The sequence below is a fragment of the Siphateles boraxobius genome, unplaced genomic scaffold (assembly GCF_051911475.1).
Source record: "Siphateles boraxobius isolate OS27281-9 unplaced genomic scaffold, OSU_SipBor_1 3, whole genome shotgun sequence".
Lineage (NCBI taxonomy): Eukaryota > Metazoa > Chordata > Actinopteri > Cypriniformes > Leuciscidae > Siphateles > Siphateles boraxobius.
The window spans coordinates 6,772,317-6,795,436 of NW_027508919.1; the positions used below are offsets into that span (position 1 = coordinate 6,772,317).

Consider the following 23,120-nt stretch of genomic DNA (forward strand, 5'->3'; position numbering starts at 1 on the left):
TTCATGTCCCATAAATGCCATATCTATCAGGACCAGAGTTCAGAATATATATATTCCTATCACACCATAATAAAGTATCTTATGTATTTTCCCTCTAAAATGTTGAGGAAATCGCAAGATTGACCCAACATTTGAAATTATAGTTGGTGCTTTCAGTGTCAAAAGATATCAAGAAATGAAGACATTTATCCAAGATGACATTATTTGTGTTTATTCACTTAATTTAAAAATAACTGAACAGAGAGAGATAATATTGAGGCTGGTTATTCAGACATGATATCAAACTTAAAGGAAATGTATGTAAATTGAATAATGCTTAACACCCATAATCCAAAGAAAGGATAGCACAAGTAAACAGGGGCTGTAAAGCATTCTTGAAAGTGATGAGATTATTCTCACCAAAGGTGCCAAGTCACTTTACAGCTGATGTCAATCAAAAATCTCCATATGCCAATACTCAAAAAGCTGCAGATGCACCAAGGCAGAGAATCATTTTCTCATGTGCAGTGATCCAATATTTGAGTGCAGGCTAAACTTGGCATACATGACCCTTGCGACTTAATCCTTACATGAGTGCTAGTATTCAGCTCAGACAGATTTCAATATGTAATTTCATAACTATGAAAGACAAACTTTTGGTATTGAGTAGTGTGAATTACCTTTTAATACACATACAGGGAGTGCTGTTAGAAATCAAGTGTAATGCATGCTGTAGACAGTCTGACAGAAGTGTTTATATATATGATAAACCTTACAAGTGAGTTATGAAATATATTTCTGTGAAATGTGTAAAAAAGCAACTATCTCTCCTAACTGTACCATCAGAGTACTCAGTCATCCTAAAACCAGAGTTACTTCAGTCCCTTATATGTGATATACTGAAATGATATGAACATTAACTTGTACTGTATATACTGCCAGTTAACCTAAGCAAGAATTCTCTCTTCACCTGTTTTGCCCTCTTGGGAAACTGAAATCTAACTACTAAAGCAAGGTGCATTAATGAACACTGAAATTCAGTTCAATCATGTTATTCCTACATTTCACGTGAAATCACACTGTACAGACCTCCTAATGCTTTATATTTTCACCTCTCCCCTGTCTGTACATCAGACCACCTATTTTGTTTCTGCATGTATGTCAGCACTAATAATATGGAAACCGCATTGGATTTCAAATCACTAGCATCTTCCATTTATAGTATATGTAATGTAGTAAATTTCCTACCTTCTCTCTTATACCGTAAAAACCTTGCTGTGTCGTTCTGCCTTTACATCTAAACTGACACAATCAGCAATAAGCAGTCAGCTCCTTCCAAGTTCGACTTGAGTCGGAGCTACGAATAGTGTCACATTCCAATACTCTCACACATTGTCAAAACATACTGTACAAAAAAGCAAAAGGGTCAATTCCTTTTTATATTTATGTAGATTTTTTTTTTAAAAATGAGGTTGATAACTAATACTGCTTTGAAAAGTCTTGCACATTACTTTTTATCTTTGGTAATAAGCATCAAAGTTCTTTGGTACACCTTTCTGAGTCCATGTAACGCCCTCTTGTTTAGAATACAGACTGCTGCAGATGAGACCTTAATTCAGATGTGACTTTACAGAGGAACAGTTCACTCTCAAATGAAAATTGAATCCTCTTTTATTCGCCCTTGTGTTGTTGAAAAATCACATGACCTTGATCAAATCTTTCTTTCTTCCATGGAACAAACAAGAACATGAAAGTGAATGTGCACAGATGCTGTCAGGCTCCAGCAATGACAATGTGCACCATAAAAGCAGGCAATTTGATCTATTATGATTTCATCTGAAATAGAGTGGAACATTTTCAGCATAAGTCAGATGGCTTTAGAAGGTTTGGAATACTGCAATTTAATATAACATTCTGTTGACCACCTCATTTTTTGTTTCCATGAAATAAAGTAATTTTGGTTTAAGTAAACAAGTGGGGTGAGTAAATTATGACAGAATTTTAATTTTGGGTGATCTACACTACCATTCAAAAGTTTGGGTTTGTACGATTTTCCTGTTTTTGTAAAGAGCTCTTATGCTCACCAATATATTTGATTAAAATTACAGTAAGAAAATGTAATATTGTGAAATATTATGACAATTAAAAATAACTGTTTTCTATTTGAATATATTATAAAATCGAATTTATTCATCGGATGCCAATTCAGAATTTTCAGCTACTTTTGTTTCTTAAGAAACATTTCTTATTTTTATCACTGAAAACAGTTTTCCTGCCTAATATTTTTGTGGAAATCACGATAATTTTTTTCAGGAGTCTTGTTGAATAAAAGTATATATATTTTCTTTTCTTTAAGCATTTGAAGGATAGTGTATTTCTTATCTTGGATAGATTCCATCACACAGTCAACATGTGTACTGTATGCGATGTTGAGCCATGTACTGCAAATCCAGAATGCTGTATTTTTACATTCAATATATAACGGACACTTTGGTCAACCACGAAATCAGGCTGAAGTATAAATCATCCTTAAGTGCTTCCTACAGATCTTCAAGCAGGCCTCCCCTCTTCACCTGCAGACCGCCGGTCCAGCCACGGGGGCAGGTGTTGTAGCTGCGCACTCCTGGAGAGCGCAGACCTGAATCCTCAGACTCGACCGAGGCGTCGGAGTCGGTCAGCGAACGAGTGTTGTACAAACGCACCGGAGAGTGGATCATGCGTGTGGGTGACGGACTGGTAAGGGTGGGCGACTGAGCCCCCAGCATCCGTGGCTGAAAGGGACTGGCGGGCTTGTGTTCATAAGGCAAGATCCCACCGTTCACCGGGGAAATGGGCAGACTGTGTCCGCTCAGCGACCTGGGAGATGGACTGTTTTTCCGCTTGGCGGCATTGATGATGTTTTTGGCCAAAATGCGATGGTTGGCTTTGGTGTCCTGGATGGCGGCCGGGGACTGGCACCTGGTTTCCCAGGGTGGAGACAAAGGAGAGGTGGCGGTCGGTTTGAAGATGGAACCTGGAGTGGTTGCAATGGGTTTGTGGATGGGTCTTGGGGAAGGGCATGTCGCGACGGGCCTGTGGATGGGTCGGGGGGAGGGGGAGATTGGTGTGGGCTTGTAGATGGGGCTGGATGATGTTGAGGTCACTAGAGGGCTGCTGGGGGACCAGACAGCAGTGGAAAGCACCTCAGGGCTGGTGAAGCGTCGAGTGATGTTGGGCGTCCTGGAGGTTGGGGTGGTGGAGCCGGGGCTAGTAAATGTCTCCTCCTTAATCTGACAGAAGATTAGAAAAGATTAGTTTTAGAGGTGAGACATCACTTTGATTTAGTCTGTATTGTTAAATACACTCACAAAAACACTGAACATTGATAATAAAAGGGCTCAAGAGTAAGAATTTTTCTGCTTTCCATTGTTCATATTTCTACTTGCTTTGCGAACAATCTTCACTGGAATTAAATCAAATTGTAATTTATCAATTAATAATTATGATAGTGATCCTTTTATATTTACATTTATAATATAAAAAGTCATATTTTTAGTGTATAACTTAAGTTAATATTTATTTTTACATTTTATTTAATACATCTATTTAAAAACTAAAAATAATAAACATTTATATTTATATAGTTTTTTTTAAATATTATATATATATATATATATAATATTTAAAAAAAACTACTAGCCAGATATATAATAGCAAGACATTATTAAACAGGAAAGTCCAATAAAATTCATACACACTTTTAGTGGACAGATAATCCTGGACAGCACGTTAGATAATTTTATTTAGCTGACAAGGTTAAGAAGTTGACAAGCATAATTCGCAACCAAATGTCACAGAAAACAAGGCATAAATTGTGGAAGGAATAAAAATTTGTGTACATGATCAAATATATATATAGCACTGATCTAATAAGACATGTGACAGCTCAGTCAACTAGCCTAAAACTCACACTGGGCCAGCATACAATCCTTATTGTTGAGCCCTCCATAACATGTTATGATTCATTTCTCATGGAAAACATTTGTTTTAAATGCAGATGGTGAGGAATGTTAGTGCACAGAAACAAAGCTATCATCATGCTCGAGGTATTACAACAGCAGAACAATTCTGGGTCCAACGATAGCAATATACTAACTCTTCAAAAACCTGTTCATGCCAGGACCGTGCCCACGTTTGAGTAAGATTAACCTGTAAACACGGCATTGAAACACATCTAAAACACCACTTGCTGCACTGCATGCAACTTTAGATGTGATGTTATTGATATCAGGCCTTCTCATGCACCCTATGATTACATCAAGCTGTTTATTCTTGTCTGAGTAGTTTCCCAGCACACCAGGATATCATGCCATCTCCAGATCGCTTGCATACACGCTGCCAAGACCACTAACCTTTACTGAGATATGCATTTGCACTGTTGTGGCTGCTGGGTATGTTTTCACCTCCAGCAAATGTGTTTTTCCAAGCATGAGGGAGGCCAGAGGTCAAGCCGTTAGCCTAAAGCTCAAGCCCACAGGGGCATGTTATGGCTCAGATGTGCATTTTTAGGGGCAGGCCAGGAATGTGCAGGGCACATACATATTCAGTCAGCATTAAAAAAAGTTTCTAATTTCATTTTGGGTCTGAGCACCATGCGACGGAGGCTCTGATACACATATCTTTGTTTTGTTGTTGCAAATGTATAGATAAAATAACTCTCTGTTTGGGAAGACTGGCCTGGGATTCTCATCACTGAAAAGTGAAACAACTGGAGATGCTGAAAATAGAACAAGAAATCCACGCAGGAAATTCAGCAGATTAGTCAAGAGAAGAAGATAATATAGTATGAAAACCAGAGACAGATCAGAAAAGGAGAGCTTCATTTTTTTAATGAAACAGAGTAGACAAAATCATTTGAAAGAGATTAAGCCAGAAGGAAAACAAATCCATTTGAAAACAACCAGCATAAAAATATATTCCACATTCTGGGTGTAGCGATAAAGTAAGCTGACTCCATTAAACTCAATTATGTCTTTGTTGAATCAGAGGTCTACAGTGTAACAGTGTATGCGCACTACATTAAGTACATATTGTCACACAGCATGCAAGCTGTAAACTACACCTATAAATTAAAGAGGAACATACAGGACTAATTAAGAAAGAGAACAGCACAGGTGACTTGCTATGAAGTACTGAGGCCCTCATATCTTCCTAGTCATATTAAATTGTATATTGTAGATCATAAAAGGCAAGGCGCCATCTGCTAAAGTGCTTTTTAAGACTGTGCCAGCCCCAACCTGAAAACTTGGAGGCAAGCGTTGGAAAAAGACACACTGGTTTTGTGCCTAAAATATATCTGGCATGAGCACAAAACTGAATAAACTCTAGTTCTGAAACACACAGCTGCACTAAATTACAATGTCTTTGATTAAAAGAAAACAAGTTAGTTTCAATTTATGGCCCTCTGCTGGCCAGTTCATGAATTACAATTTAAATCAGTTTTAAGAGTAAGTGTGAGACCTGACGTTTATTACCTCTGCATGCAAAACTCAAAAATTAAACAAGAAACAAACCGATCTGAGCATGAAACCAACAGTGCTAGATTTATTGTTTCTAGTAGAGCTATTTTTTGTACCTTACTGCTCTTTTGTTACTTCTAAATGGACAGATAATATATGTCCCTTTTTCTTCCCTTCCAATATTCTTTGGTCTGAAGAGTACATAAAGCAAAGAAGAGCAGAAATGGAAAGGTTTATAATAATGAAGATGGTTTCCACACCTGTGGGGTGATACCAGCTTTTTTGGCAGAGAACGTAGGACGTGGAGCTTGGACGCAAGAGCGAGGTGAAGCCACACGTCCTGGAGCTAAAGGAGACACTGGGGAACTGACACTGCCTGCTGTGATGGGACTGAGAGGCGTCATGGGAGGCGAAAAGCAATGGGCTGAGCGATAGGCAGTAGACGGGCTGTACGGTGATGGCAATGGGCTTGTTGGGAGGGATGATTGTCTGGAGTAGGAGTGGGCTGTCATGACAGGTTTAGGAGCTGGGGCAGCTCTGGGAAGAGTGCTGTAGGGATCTCTCGTTGGGTTGAAGATGAAAAGGGATGAGTTGAGCTGGTACGGCTGATGTCTTGACAGCTCCATCTCGATTTTAGTGCAACCGTTCTCCAAGGGTATCTCTGGTGGTGGAGCCGGAGCGTGTCCTGTCGTTTTGGCAGGGATAGTCTTTTTCTGTGTGGCCTGCTGAGTTTGAAGTGTCTTTGAAATCTGCACACTTATATTGGAGGTGTTCACTATGGCCTTTACTCGACCAGGCATGTTGGATGGATACACCCACGAAGGAGGCAAGGACATGGTAGGAGAGGGAGATCTCAACTCCTTGCTGTCATGGACGTACCTTTCCATTCTCGCCTGGCGTTTGGCAAACAGTTCAGCTCCTTTTCCTGAAGCATTGGTCAGGGCTTGCTCAGGCTTGTGCTCAGGCTTGTGCTCCGTCCTGTCACGCGTCCTGGAGCTTTTCAAACTCGAGGCCCACTGTGGCACCAAAGCTTCCTCGTGAACGTCCTCATCCTTGGCCAGGAAGTTTGAGGCTTCGGCCCCAAGAGCTAGCAGCTCCTCCTCCTGCGCTGCATCTGGCTGGGGTTTCGGCTTCTTCTTTTCATCTGCACCCTGCACCAAGGACAGGAGTTCAGGATTCGGAGCCACTTTTGGCTTCTCCTGAAATGTGAACATTGACTTACGGGTTGCTCGGCGAGACTGGCCTTCATCGAGGATACCCGTTTTGATAGGCGTTGAGGATCTCTTCTCGCTCAAGTGTTCAGGGACAAATGTAGGCCTGGGGGCAGATGGGCGGATGTAGTAGGAAGAAGGTTGGGGTGAGGGAGCATAGGCTGTATCATGTGGAGGAGGGCTGGAGTAGCTAGGGAGAGGAGGAGTTGGATATGAAGGTGGAGGTGGTGGTGGAGAGAAAACAGGTTTTGCCTGCATTAGGTAAGTTGAAGGTTGTGGTTCAAAGTGTGTTGTGGAGTCATGGGATGGGGTTGGAGGGAGTTCCATGGCTGGACTTGTAGCTTCACAGAATCCAGCTGTTGTCGGGGAGAAAAATGGCCGAGCTGTTCTGTTTATGATCGTGGGCTGTTTAGTCCCCGTCTTGGCTGCTTTTCCATTGCACTGCATACTGTATCCATTCGCAATTTCTTTATTGTGCGCTCCATTGGATTCAGTTTCATCCTGACCAATTCTGTCCATAACAACAAGGGTATTGTCACTTCTAAGAGTAACCTCATCCTTGACATCCTCTTTAAGGTCTTCTGAGAGCTCTTCATCCTTCTCATTGACGGGTAGAAAGTGTCTTTCTAGGCCACTTTCCTCTGCTAAATCCTCCCGCTTAACCTTGCTAGCATCTTCCATGTCACAACCAGTACTGCGGATTCTTCCAGCCGACCACGTCAGACTTGTCTTGAGGTTCCTGTGATTCAACTCTGTGTGCTGGTCCTCAGTCGAGGGCTGTTTGTCCCATGTCTGTAGACTTTCAGAAGATGAATCAATTACATTCTCAGATGCCTCCGCTCTCCCTCCTCCGACACTCACGAGTGTGAAAGCGTTCACTCTCTGTCTGCGACGGTTGAAAAGTTGTACGCCTTTAGAATTGGAATTGGCCTGGAGCTGAGCAGCAATGATCTGACTCTTGGTGCGTGCCTCTTTCAGCTCCTTCTCTGACAAACTGGCACTTCTGCTGAGGTCTGTAATGGTAGAATAAAACAATAATCAACTCAAGAGAAAATTTAAATTAACCTATGTAATAAATTCACAGCTATGGCAACTGCAAATCTTTTCAGTTCACAAAGACAAGCAAAGTGTTGCTCAACTCGGCATATAAATGTAAATTTTAGCACATACAACAAAGTCTTATGAGGGAAGTGCAATTTTAAAATGCACTTAATTGTTTCAGCCTAACAAACAAAAGGTGATGCATATAATATCACAGGCCTGTTTTATCAGAAAGAGTAACAGCAAACGATTTGGCAAATATTAACCTAATTTATATTTTATTTCATGATCTCACCATTGCTGTCACAATCATTTGGGTGCTGTATAAGTTTCGATTATAGCAGCAATGTGCTCAAATGGAAGTATAATTATCTTAAAAGTCAAGAGTATTATATATCTTTCAAGTAATTCTAGTTTCCATGAGTCAACCTAAAAAGATGAATCATATTAGTTTGTAGTCATTTTTGCAGACAGACTTATAAAAGAAATGCTGACATATAAAGTTCAAGGATTTTCGTTCAAAATGATTATTTTCACAGTTTGCTGTGATTCACGATCCCTGCAGGCAAACTTTTGTAGACCGCATAACGTTTTCACACATTTATAGTTTTAAGAACCTCCTGTAAATAAATCGTGATGCTGATATTTGCAGTTCTACCCATAATTTGGCAAAGATGGATGTTAAAACAGTAATCTATTTGTTGAAAATGGCAAAGGTTTATTGACTGAGCTAAAAAGCCTCATTCCGAGCTGGAGAAAGTATTTCCTTCACCATGGGCTCTAGTCCCTCCCTTAGCATTCCGCAACTGCCGAGAAAATTCCCTCTTGAGACTGCAGCATGCCTTGTGAAATCTCTCTAAGGCACAGGAGTCATCGGTTTATACGCTGACATCCTGACAGGTTCATGCCTTTCCATCATCACTTACAAGACAAAGTCTACATTTAAATACTTGAACTTTGACCTGCAGTGATATACTGTGGCATCAAATTTTCAGTAAATAAAACCAGCGTGCTTGAAGATCCTGCCTACAAAAGAATGAGTGCCTCAGGAAAGGAACAGAACCTTTAAAACACAAACCCTCAACATCTTATACCAGAACATCACATCCTGAGAAACAGACTGTTAACAATTACATCACTGGCAGAACGGCTTCACTCACTTAATATAAGCGTGGTTAACCTGTGCAACATAAACACAATCTGTTTCCCTAATAGACCTTTGAATAATTAACCACTCAAGGTTTCCCTGAGGTAGTTTGCAGCTTTTATACTCAACCCCAGACTTTGCAGCAAAACTTGCAAACAATTTTTTTTGGAGGGGAGGGGGGGGGGGGGGGGAATAAATAAAGAAAGGTGGTAAAAAAGCAACAGTTCTAAATCTTTCCCATTTGTTTTATGTTTGCTGGACTCAAATGAGCTTTCATAGCACATGAAATAAAATTATAATAGAGCGTGAATAATGTGCATCTGCCTTTCATTCCACCAGCAAAAACACCTCTTATTTAGTCAGGCTATGCAACACAACCTCTAGCACTGTGATAAAAATTTTTTTTTCCATTTTCCTCTTTACAGATATTCATATTTATGTTATTTAAAATTATTTCCCATTTAAAAACCTTGAGCAAAATCCAATAATCAGCAATAAACACTCAACTTTTCTTTGTTTCCCCAGTCAACCAATGTATCTTTCAAGAGTAATTTCTTTAAACATAACCTAAATAAGACAATTATAAAATTATCTGATGCGCCGTTTACACTTCTTCCTTTTTCTTTTAAAATAATTACATTTTCCTGTCACATTATCAAAGCCAGACCATGAGTTACTGTGACTCATTGACTGTTTTCTACTTTTTAAATAACAGTAAAACGTGGTAATGTTAATAATAATAACAATTAAAAAAATGTTGGTTTAAGTATCCAGTTAAGTCATGTTATATATTTTTATATATAAGAATGAAACCCTTTTAATTTAGATGTTACCACATGAAACACATTTTAGATTACAAAATAAATGTACAACCAAACTGTTAAAATACACAATGCCTGACATATCCATTGAGCAACTTGTCACCTTAATTTAAACACTTGTGTAAACTTTGTTAATGCCTAAAGATAACCCAAAGCAACCAATCTGATTTTTCTTTTAAAACAGCATGATTCATTAGAAAATGTTGCTCTCCTGTCACCACTTTAATGCAAAAGTATACTATACTTTATATGATATAATTTGAATGATCTATCTAATCAAACCTCAGAACAAATTGATCATGACTTCAGCACATGCCTTTCACCAATCTATGCCTTTTTAACGCAAATAAAGCTTTTAAACTTCAACAAATATGTCGCGTCTAACTAAACTTCTCTTACCTTAATAACTCTGAATACAGTCTCTTTTTTGTTGCTGCTCCGCGAGCTTTTCTATTTTAACTAATGTGTTTCCTCCACTCCCCCTTTAGCAGCGCGGCGCGAGCCTGGATCAGATTTCGTGTAGTTGCGAGTGATGATCTCTCGCGAGCTCCAAATGCGCATCGAGGCGGGAAGGCTGGGGCACTGGACGAGGTTACTACCCTTTTGCTTTTTTAATGATGGCTATGCTGTGTGACGTTCCTGGCTGACTTTTCTTCATCTGTTTTTTGGTTTTGTACTCTCCAAATTGAACAGTGAAGAAACAGAACAGACAGCATACCGAATAGACCTAGAGAGTGCGGATATTGTCACGCGGGGTAGTTGTCACAAGAGCTAGTCAGAAACTATGAGGTTTTGAGCCAAAAGTTCAATTCGAAAAATATTTTGTCTTGCAGTGGTTTTGTAGGTTGTTTTTAAACACGTATGGTTAAACTCTCTAGAATGAGACAGCATAATGTGAATTTTCTTTTTAAATCATTAAAAACGTGACAACTTGCCTCAACCTGACTTTGATGAAAAATACTCTTGTCCTGACAAAAGTCCAAACTTTCAGTTGACTCCTGCCTGAATGCAATTCGTTTTTAAGAGATTTTGTGTTCACTTACCCAAACGTAATGTGTGTGTGTGTGTGTGTGTGTGTGTCTTTGTTGCTAATAATCACATATAGCATGTACGTTTTCACATTCTATGCCAAACCTTTCCCATTTAAAGGCATAGTTCACATAAACATGAAAAGTCGGTCATCATTTACTCACCCTTATGTTGTTCCAAACCCTCATAACCACAAAACCCAACCAAAACCAAAGCAAAGCAGAATGACTGCCTCAGTCACCATTCACTTTTATTGAATGAGGAAAATATGCAATGAAAGTGAACGGTGACTGCGGCTGTCAGTCCCTGACTTTTTGAGAAATATATCCATTTGTGTTCTACAGACGAAAGAAAATCATCTGGGTTTCGAAATACATTAGTAGGCTAACAAATAATTTAAAAAAAAATTTTTTACGTGAACTAACCCTTATGGTAACCGCTGTTTTCATTACCAGAGACCATGGATGCCGCAACAATTTAAAAGCGTTCATACAAATGGCATGAGCACCGAATTTTACAAGTTATGACTGCTATGGCCTTGGATGCACCTAAATAATCATACAGAATATGTAAGTTTGCACATTCTGTTCCAAGCCAAATTAAGTGGCCACATTTCAGCAGTGTCATGCATAGAATCAATGTGTCAGCTCTTTCAGAGGATTGGGTTTCAGGGGGGAGAGCCGTTCGGCGAACACGCTCGCTTGGGTGGATGGACACCTGAGCCTCAAGGGTGGAGTTCAGTTTAGACTGCAGAGGTTTGCTTGCTTAGCTTAACCATACCTGACTCATTTCACTCATGCTTAACTTATTATTAACATGAAGTAAAAGACAGAACTCCCTCTAGCCTAAAAAGTAGTGGTAGGAATCGACGGAAAGAAGGAATGTTCCTGTTTCCTTGGCACTGAGCTGCCGGTGATATGTAGGCTCTTAGTTCAGACAGATGAGGGAAACTCCCTCACAGCTTGAGGATTTTGGGACCTGGGCGGCCTGAGGTTGTATATCAAAGGTCAGATTCCCCTGTCGGATGTAATTGTCCTGTTGGAGGATGGGATTAAATAACACTTTTCCTCTGTGAAGAGTTCCTCTGGAAAACCAAAGCTGAAGCAGAATGACAGCCTCAGTCACCATTCACTTTTATTAAATGGGGAAAATATGCAATGAAAGTGAATGGTGACTGAGGCTGAGACTGAGGCATAAGGCTTGTCCACTCCTGGCAGTAAAATGGAAATATTTACATAACTTTCTAACAATTTCAGATAGAGAATATACCTGTGAACTTAAATGGTTGTAATTCAAGAATGCTTTGGAATATAGACATATGGTTGGTCTTGTTTTTTTCCAGACATTTTCCATATTATTGTAGAAGTGTAGAAATTATTAAAAATGAAACAAAAAAAGTTACATAAGTTTAAATTTATGAAATTATTTAATGTAAAAATATAATTATTAATATTTTATATAATAATATATATTACACAATATATTTTACTCTAAAACTGCAAGAAAATTAAAGCCAAAAATCTGAACAAGTTGTGTTCCAAATTTTAGGTTGATATCTCAAAAAATGAGTTTTCAGTAAGATATTATTCGGGCGCAGTACCCAGCTGTTTCAGTAGGTGAACACCAGACTCCCTTACTGGGGACATTCTAAAACGCTTAACGTGAAAAACGCTTAACGTGGCGTACTGCACTAAGACAGTGATATTAAAAGACCAAACTCAGTACACATCATATTAATAAACCATACTATGTGTAAAAAAATAAGATGAGTCCAAAATATGAACGCAATGCGTTTAATTACACGTTAAGCATTTACTTCCCATAGAAAACCATTATAAGAAAACGCTTAACGTGGCTTACTGTACTAAGACAGTGATATTAAAAGACCAAACTCAGTACACATCATATTAATAAACCATTTTATAAACCAGTATGTATAAAAAAAATGATGAGTCCAAAATATGAACGCAACGCGTTTAATTACACGTTAAGCATTTTCTCCATAGAAAACCGTTATAAGAAAACGCTAAACGTGGCTTTTAATATCACTGCCTTAGTAGCCACGTTTTCTATGGGAGGGAAACGCTTAATGTGTAATTAAACGCGTTGCGTTCATATTCTGGGCTCATCTGATTTTTTTATACATAGTATGGTTTATTAATATGATGTGTACCGAGTTTGGTCTTTCAATATCACTGTCTTAGTACAGTAAGCCACGTTAAGCGTTTTTTACGTTAAGCGTTTTAGAATGTCCCCATTACGGCCCATATAAGGGCGCCTCCATTTTCATATATGTTTTCAATGATCTGAACCATGTATTTCCATAATTTTCATACAATTTATGAAGTAAACATCCTATTCAGAAGTAGTATGGGTGGTTTGGCTGTATTTGATTTGAATTCAACCTCTAATAACTGCATAAAAAGACCACATTATACCACCGTTATAGCTCGCAGCCGCATCACAAATCGAGAATCCATAATATTTTTCTTTATATTTAAAACATTTTCAGACCTTTTTTTCTCATAAAATGGAATTGGTGTTATCTTTTGAACTCTTGGCATGAAAACAAACTGAGGTTTCCAAGCTTTCATCATTTCTCATTTTTATTGCTATTTCAAAATAAAGGCCTAAATAATCCTAATGAATATGAAATATTCTTGTTGCAAATTGATAAATTACTGCTCCTCTGTAATTTTATTTTTAAACAGCCACCAAATATGAAAACTAGAGTATTTAAGCTTTCAAATGATATATAGTTTGTCAATATTACTTTAGGTTTTTACTGAGATATTATTGTTTTAAATATATAGTGGCAAACGTCGGTGACACTTAAACAGCACAAGTCAGAGCATCTGACGTGGCAAGCCGTTTATGTTAACTATATCTTACAAGTTATTTTGAAGCCCTTAATATAAAGCATGTGTCATGTTTAGGACTTTTGCACTTTCCGCTCAACAGCTCACTCTGTGTCCTCTGCTATTTTTCAGATGCTCTTGTAATATCAAACTGTATATCGATATAAAATGTCAGAACATGGAAGACTAATTCGCCACTGGTTCCTTCAAGATTTTCCTATGGGTTTTTCAGTTTACGAGTTAAATAAAGCCTGCACTAAAGTATCGTCAAGTTATGTTTACCACAGGCTTTATTTTACTCATAAATAAAAAAACCCCATTATAAAACCCCATAGGAAAATCTCGAGGGAACCAGTGGCAAATGACTATTCTGGGTTCTGACCTCATCCCTGCAACACTCTATAGTTTCTAAAAACATATTGATATATCAAACAGACTTGATACAGACTCCTCCCAGCCCTATTTAGGGCTGTTCACAGAATAGTATCTACAGATCCATTTTGATCCAGAGAAATGCTGCTAAATTATTGCAAAAACTACAGTTGTGATAAGTTGTCATAAGTTTACATGTCCCATGCAGAAGCTGCAAAATGTCGATAATTTAAAAAAAAGAAAGAAAATAATTATGTGATGGAAAAGACAACACATAGTTTAAGTGTCCAAATGAGTCAGTTTATGGAGATATGGACACCTTTAATGGAAGAACTGGGTGTGGGGTAAATAATTTGGATATAGAAGTCTTTTTTTCTGTACTGGCTTTAGACAGGCGAAATACTTTGTCTTACTTTGAATTACTTTGTATCCTTTTGTATTTTAGGATCCCATCCAATGTAATTGTTCTTTATATATTGCTTTTTTTTCTGTTGTGTTTTATTGAATATTTTTTTTCCTGTGAATATAGAAGTTAAACAAAATGTTATGTACACCATGTGAACACTGTATATGCAAGAAAGAGCTTGATAATAAAAATGAAGTTGAGAAAATAAAAAAGAGGGAGCATAAAAGGGATTCATATATTAAAATTAACGGGTACATTATGTAAACTTAATTATGACCACAATCGTAGCTCTAAATCATAAAAAATTTGTTAAGAACAGGGAAATTCATCAAATAAATTCAAAAGCATTCATCATATAAAGTGGGGTCAAAAAGTCCAAGACCCCAATTGAAAATGCTTTTAATTTTTCTAATTTAATACAAAAAATGACTGCATGAACTCCACAAGTTTGTGTAAAAGCTGATGATCGTGTTCTCCAACAATATTGCTTTAATGGAATGAAAATGCTTTAATGGAAGAACATTTTTGTTTGTAAAAAGGAGTTCAAGTTCAAACTCACACAATTGCTTATTTGATTAATGACCTAGAAATAGTGTAGAATTAAAAACATTTTTATTATTTAAATTTTTAGTAATCACTAAAACTTTATGGGGGGAAATAGAAACCTTATGTGCTCTCAGACTTTTGAACCACACCGTATCATTTTCCAATTTCATGCTATAAGCATCTGGAGATGCAAGAATGACAAGCATAACATTCTGCATCTCATCAAATCATGATGCTGTGTGGAGACATCAATCCCATACAAGGAGACAGAGAGAGAGAGAGAGAGAGAGAGAGAGGGAGAGAGAGAGAGAAATAAAAGAAAAAGAGAGAAAATGCTGACATTTACTTCCTAGCAACAATGAAACCAATATAAAGTGACAGAATTAGCTCTTCCATCTCAGCCTCTCCACATCCTCCCCTCTCGCCATTTTACACGCTCCAAAACTGTGACATCAGAGAAACCTCTTGAATTCTGCAAAAAACAGTTTTGGACGATCTGAAATTGCTCTGAATTCTCGTCAGCAGAGCTGTAAAACCCCTCTGTCGCACAGTCACTGGTGTGAACTGCCGCCTACTTGCCTGGCCATCTGCAAACCTTATTATGCATTCTTTCCAGATAATACTTCCCACAGCTTGAGCATTATGGTCAGTGGGTATAACAGAAGAGCTATTACTGTACGGCTCATCTGTGGCTGTGAGGAAACAAATGTGTCATTGAGGGTTCAGTAAGAGCTGATGTCTAAACAGTTAGGGCATAGTTGCGTTTGTCTGATGGTGTTTGTCTCTCTGAATGTTGGGCCTGTAAAACCATTCGACTTTTCAACTTTGTCTTGACTCATTTATTTAAATTTGATTATGTGACTCTATGGAATACTTGATTCTGATTGGTTAATCACAACATTCTGCAGTAAAATTTTTCTGTAAATGACACCACTATAATTGACCTACATTTCAGCTTTAGTTTCATGTCTGTCTTTGCACTTTATTATCTGTAAAGGACTACTTTGGAGTTTAATGTATGTTGTTAATTAAATGAAGTATGGGTTGGGTTAGTGGTAAAAATATTTGTGTAATTGTTTGTACCTTATTCAAGTATATTTATCTTTTTATGTATTTTAATGTTATTCGTATGTGATTGACCAGAAATGTGGTGCACCTGTAACGATGAAATTTGTCCCTTTGGTGGCACCGTAGTTTGCACAAGGGAAGATGAATATTTAAAGGTGGATGGCGGTGTGAATGGCAGGCAGCTGTGTTTGAGTGAGTCTATATGTATTTTATCTGGAGATCCCGTGTTTTATGCATGAATTTAAAGAACTTGACGCCCGTTTCATGACGGAATGGATATTGTTTGCATTCCTTGGTGAGCGCAGCGAGGTATGATATGCTCTCATTCATGGATATTTCATAATATTTGTACACATGTATGGTTTATTTGCTGATAATTAATGTTTGTCATCTTGAATGTTTTACTTGTGTAATGACGTTTGTAGCCGTGAAACAAGTGTGTGCGAAATGTTTGTTGTATGTTTTCAATACAGTTTTCACGGTGCTAAGGTGATGGAGTGAAAGTTGAGCGTCATGCTGGTTTGACGAACTAAATAAAGGACACCTTATGCATCAGTCGAAACGCTCTCTGTTTCTTTGGACCCAAGGGCTGCTACATTATCATATAATAGTGATTCCCAAACTTTTTTGGTCAACTGAATTCTTTTGAACTATAATATTTACTTGGAATTCCCCTTGGATTCTAAGTTAATATTTAAATAATTTAACTACACATTCACTTCTGACGTTGGTTGTGATGGTTGTGATGATATTCAGGTAAACAAATAAAGTTTATATGAATTGCTTTAATTTAATTGATTTAATTTGTTTAGGTTTTACTTTAATGATTTAACTCTTAGCTTTTCATCAACTCACAACTCTAAGTTTGGGAAACCCTGAAATAATATTATAATTTAAACTGCATTCATTTATTTATTTATTAAACAGCCATGCCGGGTTCTTGATCACCCTGCCGGGGTCTATTTTTTTGTACATTATTCCTTAAATATTTAACACTAAAGTGATACAAGTGTACTGTAGCATTAGCATATCCTGTTCTTTAGATTCAAAGTTGTAAACTAGATGAAAATATTTACTTGTTTTCCTCTCCATCTGGCAAGACGTCAAGCCTGGCTTCACTTTGACCCCGCAGTGGTCATCTTTCTCCATGATGTTAGTACTGTGCCTCTCCAGGGATGTCTTTGCTCCAGTCTTGTCGAGGGTAGAGGATGTTGTAGTGGCAGGCCCACCCCAGCTGTCCCCTCTTCTTGCAGGCTCATGTTTGCACTCCATCCCGGCTGTGCAGCTCCGTCCTTGTGCAAGAGACGCTGTTCTTTCGCTCAGCACCCTCTCAGCCGGCACACTTGCCTGGGTGTGACAAAAGCTTTCTTTTTCTCAGCTGGGGCGTAAGTTCGCCTTGTATGAGGTGGTTTTGGGATCCCCTGGCAGTTTTATGCTTCCCGAATTGTGAAGATCAAAAGCAGGATCAAAGTCAAATTAAAGCTCTACATTTTTCTTCACGGTAATCCTTCAGAGTAGACCCGCTACCGCACAGAGATGAGCTGAGGAATGCACTTTTGCTTTCAATCCACGCAATATTATTCAAACTCTAACAAGACCTCCCTGGAGGTACTTCTCAATGCACCCTGGACCAGTTCCCATGGAAAAGTGCCAAGAAAATTTCACAACTTGGATTTGCTCTTTTGCAAATGCGGCAAAGGCTGGAAGACTATCCACTGTTCTATTTGCGTCTGTTTTCGATCTCTTATCCAGATATTTGTCTTTCGTTTTGAGTCAGTCACCAAAACACGTCCCTTGAGTTTATCGCAATCCCTCCGAGACAGACTGTTTCTTTAAAGGCACGCGTAGCCCCTGCTTTTAAAACATTTCAACAATGTGAAGATGAAGGGCAGCGCTTGGTGCTTTCCTGTCGATTCATTAGCACATGAAAAAACACATTCAGCTGAAAGGTCATCCAAACATTCTGAATGCAGCTATTATAATCACTTAACTTTCAAACAAGGCTTTACTGTGCTCAACCCATATATTTGTATTCTAAACAGATAATTTCTGTAGTTTTCATTCTTTATCCTTGCATTACTGATCAAATCTCTCGCCAAATCTCGCTTAAGCCAAGCAATATGATCTCTAACCCACCATCAGAGCGGACATATAGTTTATTTGCTTGAGAGAGACTCCTCGAGCAAGTATATGGCATATCCAGACAGGGATTAATGTCTTAGCCTCTAGTTGTGTCATAGAAATGAAAGGCCACTGGATGAACCTCCGCTGCTGCCAGGATCTAAGGAGTCAGTGATCTGCGACTTCCTGAAACATATAAGATGCAAACTAGTCAACGTTTACTATGATACATTCATAAAAATAAAGAATATCCTACAAATTACATCCAGATATCCTACTACATTAAACATCTTATAAAGCATTTTCAATCAGAACTAGTTGAGGTGAGAAACATCATAAAGGAAAAATTCCAAATGAATGGAGGGGTATTTCCTCTGGCCCTGTGCACTTGATATCATTTGTGAAAATGACACCCCACCCATTGTCAAATCAGTGGGAGGAATGAACTGCATTTCCTACATGTTGAAACAATGCATATCTAATTTTATTCCTGACTAATATCAAGGAGACAGGAAAATGAAAGGAACAGGTGCTGCCCAGTTAGGAGATTTACTTTATAAAACGGCCAGTTAAGGAAGGAAGGTCAATATTTTTCGAAGCTGAAAACATGAAATCTGTGCCACAAAGCTAAGGAGAATGATATACAGATTTCCAATTGGAATATTTATTCAATTATAAAGTTTATAAAGCTAATGTAGCAACAGACTTAAAAAAAAAAAAATATATATATATATATATATATATATGTTTGGTTACCAATACTTGAAAATATATTTTGTGTTTCACATAAGAAAGAAAGTCATACACTTTTGGAATGGCATGAGAGTGAATTAATGATCACAGAATAAAAAATAAAAAAACTATTTCCGATTATGAAGATTGAAGTGTTGAGTCACTATATTTTATCATATGGTTTCATAAAGCCATATGGAATGTCAGCTGTCAGTTTAGTCAATTAAGGAATTATAGAGTCTATGCATGCTCTCGGACATGCATGCTGAAACAGGACAGTGTGTTAATTGGCAATTGTATAAATTGCACAGTCTAGTCTCAATAGCACTGAATCACCCTGTCAGCTGAGTGTTGTCTCTCTCACATCCTGTAGGCCACAACAAGGCCGAGGGTCATGTGAGGTAATAAGACCCCATTAGTCTTCATCACCCCCTTTCAAACATTGTTTTAACTAATAACACCTATGACAAATGAGCAGTCATGGAGTGATTAGCTTGACCCCTGTGCGTTTATGTTTGGGAGTTTATGTCACGCCCACTCCAACAGGCGGCTTAAAGTGGCTACAAAGAAGACACCCGCTGTTCAAGCCCTCCCTGCCATCCTCCTCAAATAAAGACAATCAACTCAACACAAACACTCTCGCCCACAAAAGCCTCTCACAAGCTCTCTGCCTTACTCTGCTTTGGACGGAACATAAAGAGTACTTGCTTTGTTTTGTAATGCATTACACTGAGTAATGTGACCTCTGCCGACATTTGATAGGTAGATACTAATGTTATACATTATAGGAACTAATGCTATACAGATACAGACAGGCTAATACATTTTGCCTACACACTGGCAGATAAAATGACTTACAGATCTGATTTCATACTAGCTATGAAACTATTTTCTTATAATAAAAAAAAACTCTGATGACTAAAATAAAAATATTAAATATATATACACACTGTTCAATACACTTATTACTTTTATAATACTTTAATTTACAGTAGCAAGGATCCATTGAAATTATCAATAGTGACACAAAAAACAGTTGTTACAAAATATTTTTATTTCAAATAAATGCTGTTCTTTTGAACTTTCTATTCATTCCTGGATCCTGGAGAGAAAAAAATAGTCATAGTTTACACAGAAATATTAAGCAGCACAACTGTTTTCAACTTTGATTATAATAAGTATTGTTTCTTGAGCAGCAAATCAACATATCAGAATGATTTCTGAAGGATCATGTGACACTGAAGACTGGAGTAATGATGCTGAAATTCAGCTTTGCATCACAGGAATAAATACAATTTTAAAATATATTAAAATAGAATTTTTAAAATTTTTAATAATTTGCCCACAATAGTATTGTTCTTACTGCATTTCTGATCAAATAAATGCATCCTTGGTGAGAATAAAAGATTTATTTTCGAAAACATTAAAAATGTCTCATCACTTACATCAGGGAAGCTCTCAGACTATCATTTTTAACATTCAATTTAATCCATTACAGTTGCTTATCCACTTAACAGCTAATTAGCAATCAACTATTTCTTTCACTCACCAAATCACCTAGAAGACTAAAAGCTGATTGAAATAAAGTTGAAAGCTGCAGGTAAATCTCAAGGATTTGCAGGGAATAAAGTCGGCTTAATGATAAATCTTAATCTCTCTTAAAGTGTCAAAGTATGCTTATCTTATTTGATTTCACTTTCCAAGTATTTACATTACACCATTGACTTACCAGCCTACCCGTACGGCTCCCTCACGTAAAGTATCTATAATGATTTGCCATCATTTGATTCATGACTCATTCCCATCCAATGAGGGCATACTGACATTCTAATGAACCAAACTGAGCTCGACCCAACACATTCCATGCGTTATCAGTCCTGAGGAACAGAATACAGGTACTGGGAGATAGTATTTGTGTGTGTTTTGGGCTGTATCCATTACAGTGCATAATATGAGCAGTAATAGTGTTCGAAACAGTGTCTGACACAGCGTTTTGATAGACCTCCCGGCCCCGACAGGTCTCTCTAATCTCCCAGATCAATTACAGCCCTCCAGGGCCGGATCCTTCAACCGTACGCCACACTACAATGCAGAGACCTGCACGTCATCTCGGCTTCTTTCGTACATAGGCCTATTGAAGCACCTGTAAGTGGCTTGAAAAATAATTTGGGGGTTGCACTCTGTATTTGGCATTCTTTGAGAGTAATTCTCAGCAGATAGCCAGCATGCCTTGGCTTGCACAGGTTGATGACAGACAGCAAAAACACCATTAGTTATAAACTTCAATGAGACTCAGAGACATGGTGCCTGCTTCATAAGTGTACTAAGTATATAGCAAGCACATATATAAATTATTCAGGAAAACAACTTGCCATTAAAATCATAAGATGTGCAGGTTCTCATTGGGATGTGCGTTCAATAGCAAAATATGCAGAGAATCACTAAGAAAGAAGACAAAAAATAAAACCAGGTACTCTGTGATAAACTGCAAATACTGCATCAGTGTTTCAATTAAATTTTAATGACTCATATACTTCATTAAAGATCTATCAACGCATAAAAAATAAATCTAGCACTAAACTCGCAGATCCAAATAGTAGATAAAACTTTAGTACAATTTAAAAGCTGCGACTTAAGTCTAGCAAATTAAGACAGCAAGTAAAAGTTCAGATCAGATAAAGGTCAGTGACAGATGCTCAGCATGAAGTCTCAGCTAAACAGAACCCCTGCCTAATGTATAAGTCATTACTGTCGCTAAGAAACTCCAGCACCGGATATTCATTCTACTGTTACAGCACGCTGCTTAAATTTATCATCACAAAAACCACACACAGGCAAGACAAAAGACAGCCAAACGGGGAACGCATGAATCCCTCCACCAGGAGGAGAAAGAAGTTAACTTCCTCAATTAATTCAACCCAAATATTTAGAAAGATCAACTTCGGAAACATTCCTCCCGGTTGCAGCTGCTCATGCACTTAAAGGTTTTTGAAGGATGTAGTCTGCGATTCAACAGGTGATAAAACTCTTCACTGATAACAAAACACCAGGAGAAAGTCAATGAAAGCTCTGGAGCTGATGGTAGACTCACCTGTACTCCCAAGTGCTTCGGTGTGTATGTGATGGCTAGTTGTACAGCCCTTTTTCAGGTCCTCCTTGTGTTCACCTCCCCCTGTCTCATATGCAGTTGCGCTCTCGTTCTCACTCTCTCTCTCTTTCTCTCACAGACAGAAATAAGGGAAAAGGGGGTGTGGACGAGCAGGAGTTGGAACACAGAGAGTTCTTTGTCTGCCTTTTTCATATGGTTTCCTTCAAGCATGCATACTGAACACATTATACCATTATATATTTTCATATTTAAAGTACGGGTGCTTGCTCTTTGCTCTTAGTCCTGCACAGATTTTTACTCTGAATTGGGGAATAAAACGTACGCAGCATATGCATCCACTAAAACATTATATGAGTGCTTGTATCTAATTGCTATGAGTTATAAAAAGTAACCAGTGCCGAGTGTTTTCTCAAGAGGAGAATAAAGTGAAACAAAAGGACCATGAAGATTGGTTTCACAGACACGGAGAGCCCTTGTGATGATTCTTGAGCTGCATGTTGGAGCAAAGTAAGACACTTAAAGTCTCAAAGGGATGGAATCTAAAGCCCACTGATCTTCCAACAGGGACGTCTGTCTGAGAAAAGACATGCGAGATGGAAAACAATGTATCTGTAGCAGCTCATACTATGGTTAGATTATAGGAAGATTTCAGAACATGTTTAAGGGTTATTTTAGCGAAAAATCTCTTTCTGATATCTCAGTGTTGTGTGCAACTGTGTAAACTAAGCTCTGATCTATATCATCTCTTAGTGTTTTCTCACAGTTGAAAAACAGTTAATGGTTCTTGTGTGAAACTATGAGCTCTTTTGTAGATCCATCAAATATTTGCTTCTGTTTTGAAATGTCATACCTGGGTGTTATTTGAGGCCTTTAGACATATTCAGACCACCATCTCGGTCGTACACAGAATAAGGGTGTTTGTCAGCAAAAACAGGGTTGTGACTTGTACCTATGATAAGAAGTATCAAAAAACAAATTCACAGTAATAATAATGATTAATTTGATTAATAAATCAGCATAACATGTAATTAATTCAATTGATAGATTTGGTTTATTGAGAACTCTATAATTTTAATTCACATTTCAGAAATAACTTTACATGCATCTCTGAGGCTAAAATGTGCAATTAACAAAAATAATATGACTTGTCAACCTTTAGAGTGAGTCCACATAAATGCAGTT

General features: G+C 37.9%; 1 protein-coding gene across 2 annotated transcripts; it reads right to left on the minus strand.

Moving 5' to 3' along the window:
- Positions 1–195: 195 nt before the first annotated feature.
- On the minus strand, positions 196–22,887 carry synpo (synaptopodin). 2 transcript variants are annotated; one of them, XM_077247591.1, is made up of 6 exons: positions 22,789–22,887; positions 21,921–22,512; positions 18,113–18,283; positions 17,053–17,882; positions 5,738–7,701; positions 196–3,248 (listed from the first exon to the last, which is right to left on the minus strand). In XM_077247591.1, the coding sequence occupies exons 4-6, from the start codon at positions 17,246–17,248 to the stop codon at positions 2,520–2,522; spliced, it is 2,889 nt and encodes a 962-aa protein (XP_077103706.1). In that variant the 5' UTR covers positions 17,249–17,882; positions 18,113–18,283; positions 21,921–22,512; positions 22,789–22,887; the 3' UTR covers positions 196–2,519. The 2 variants fall into 2 exon arrangements, with proteins under 2 accessions (XP_077103706.1, XP_077103707.1); XM_077247592.1 differs by lacking the exons at positions 17,053–17,882; positions 18,113–18,283; positions 21,921–22,512; positions 22,789–22,887 and adding an exon at positions 10,097–10,399.
- Positions 22,888–23,120: the final 233 nt, after the last annotated feature.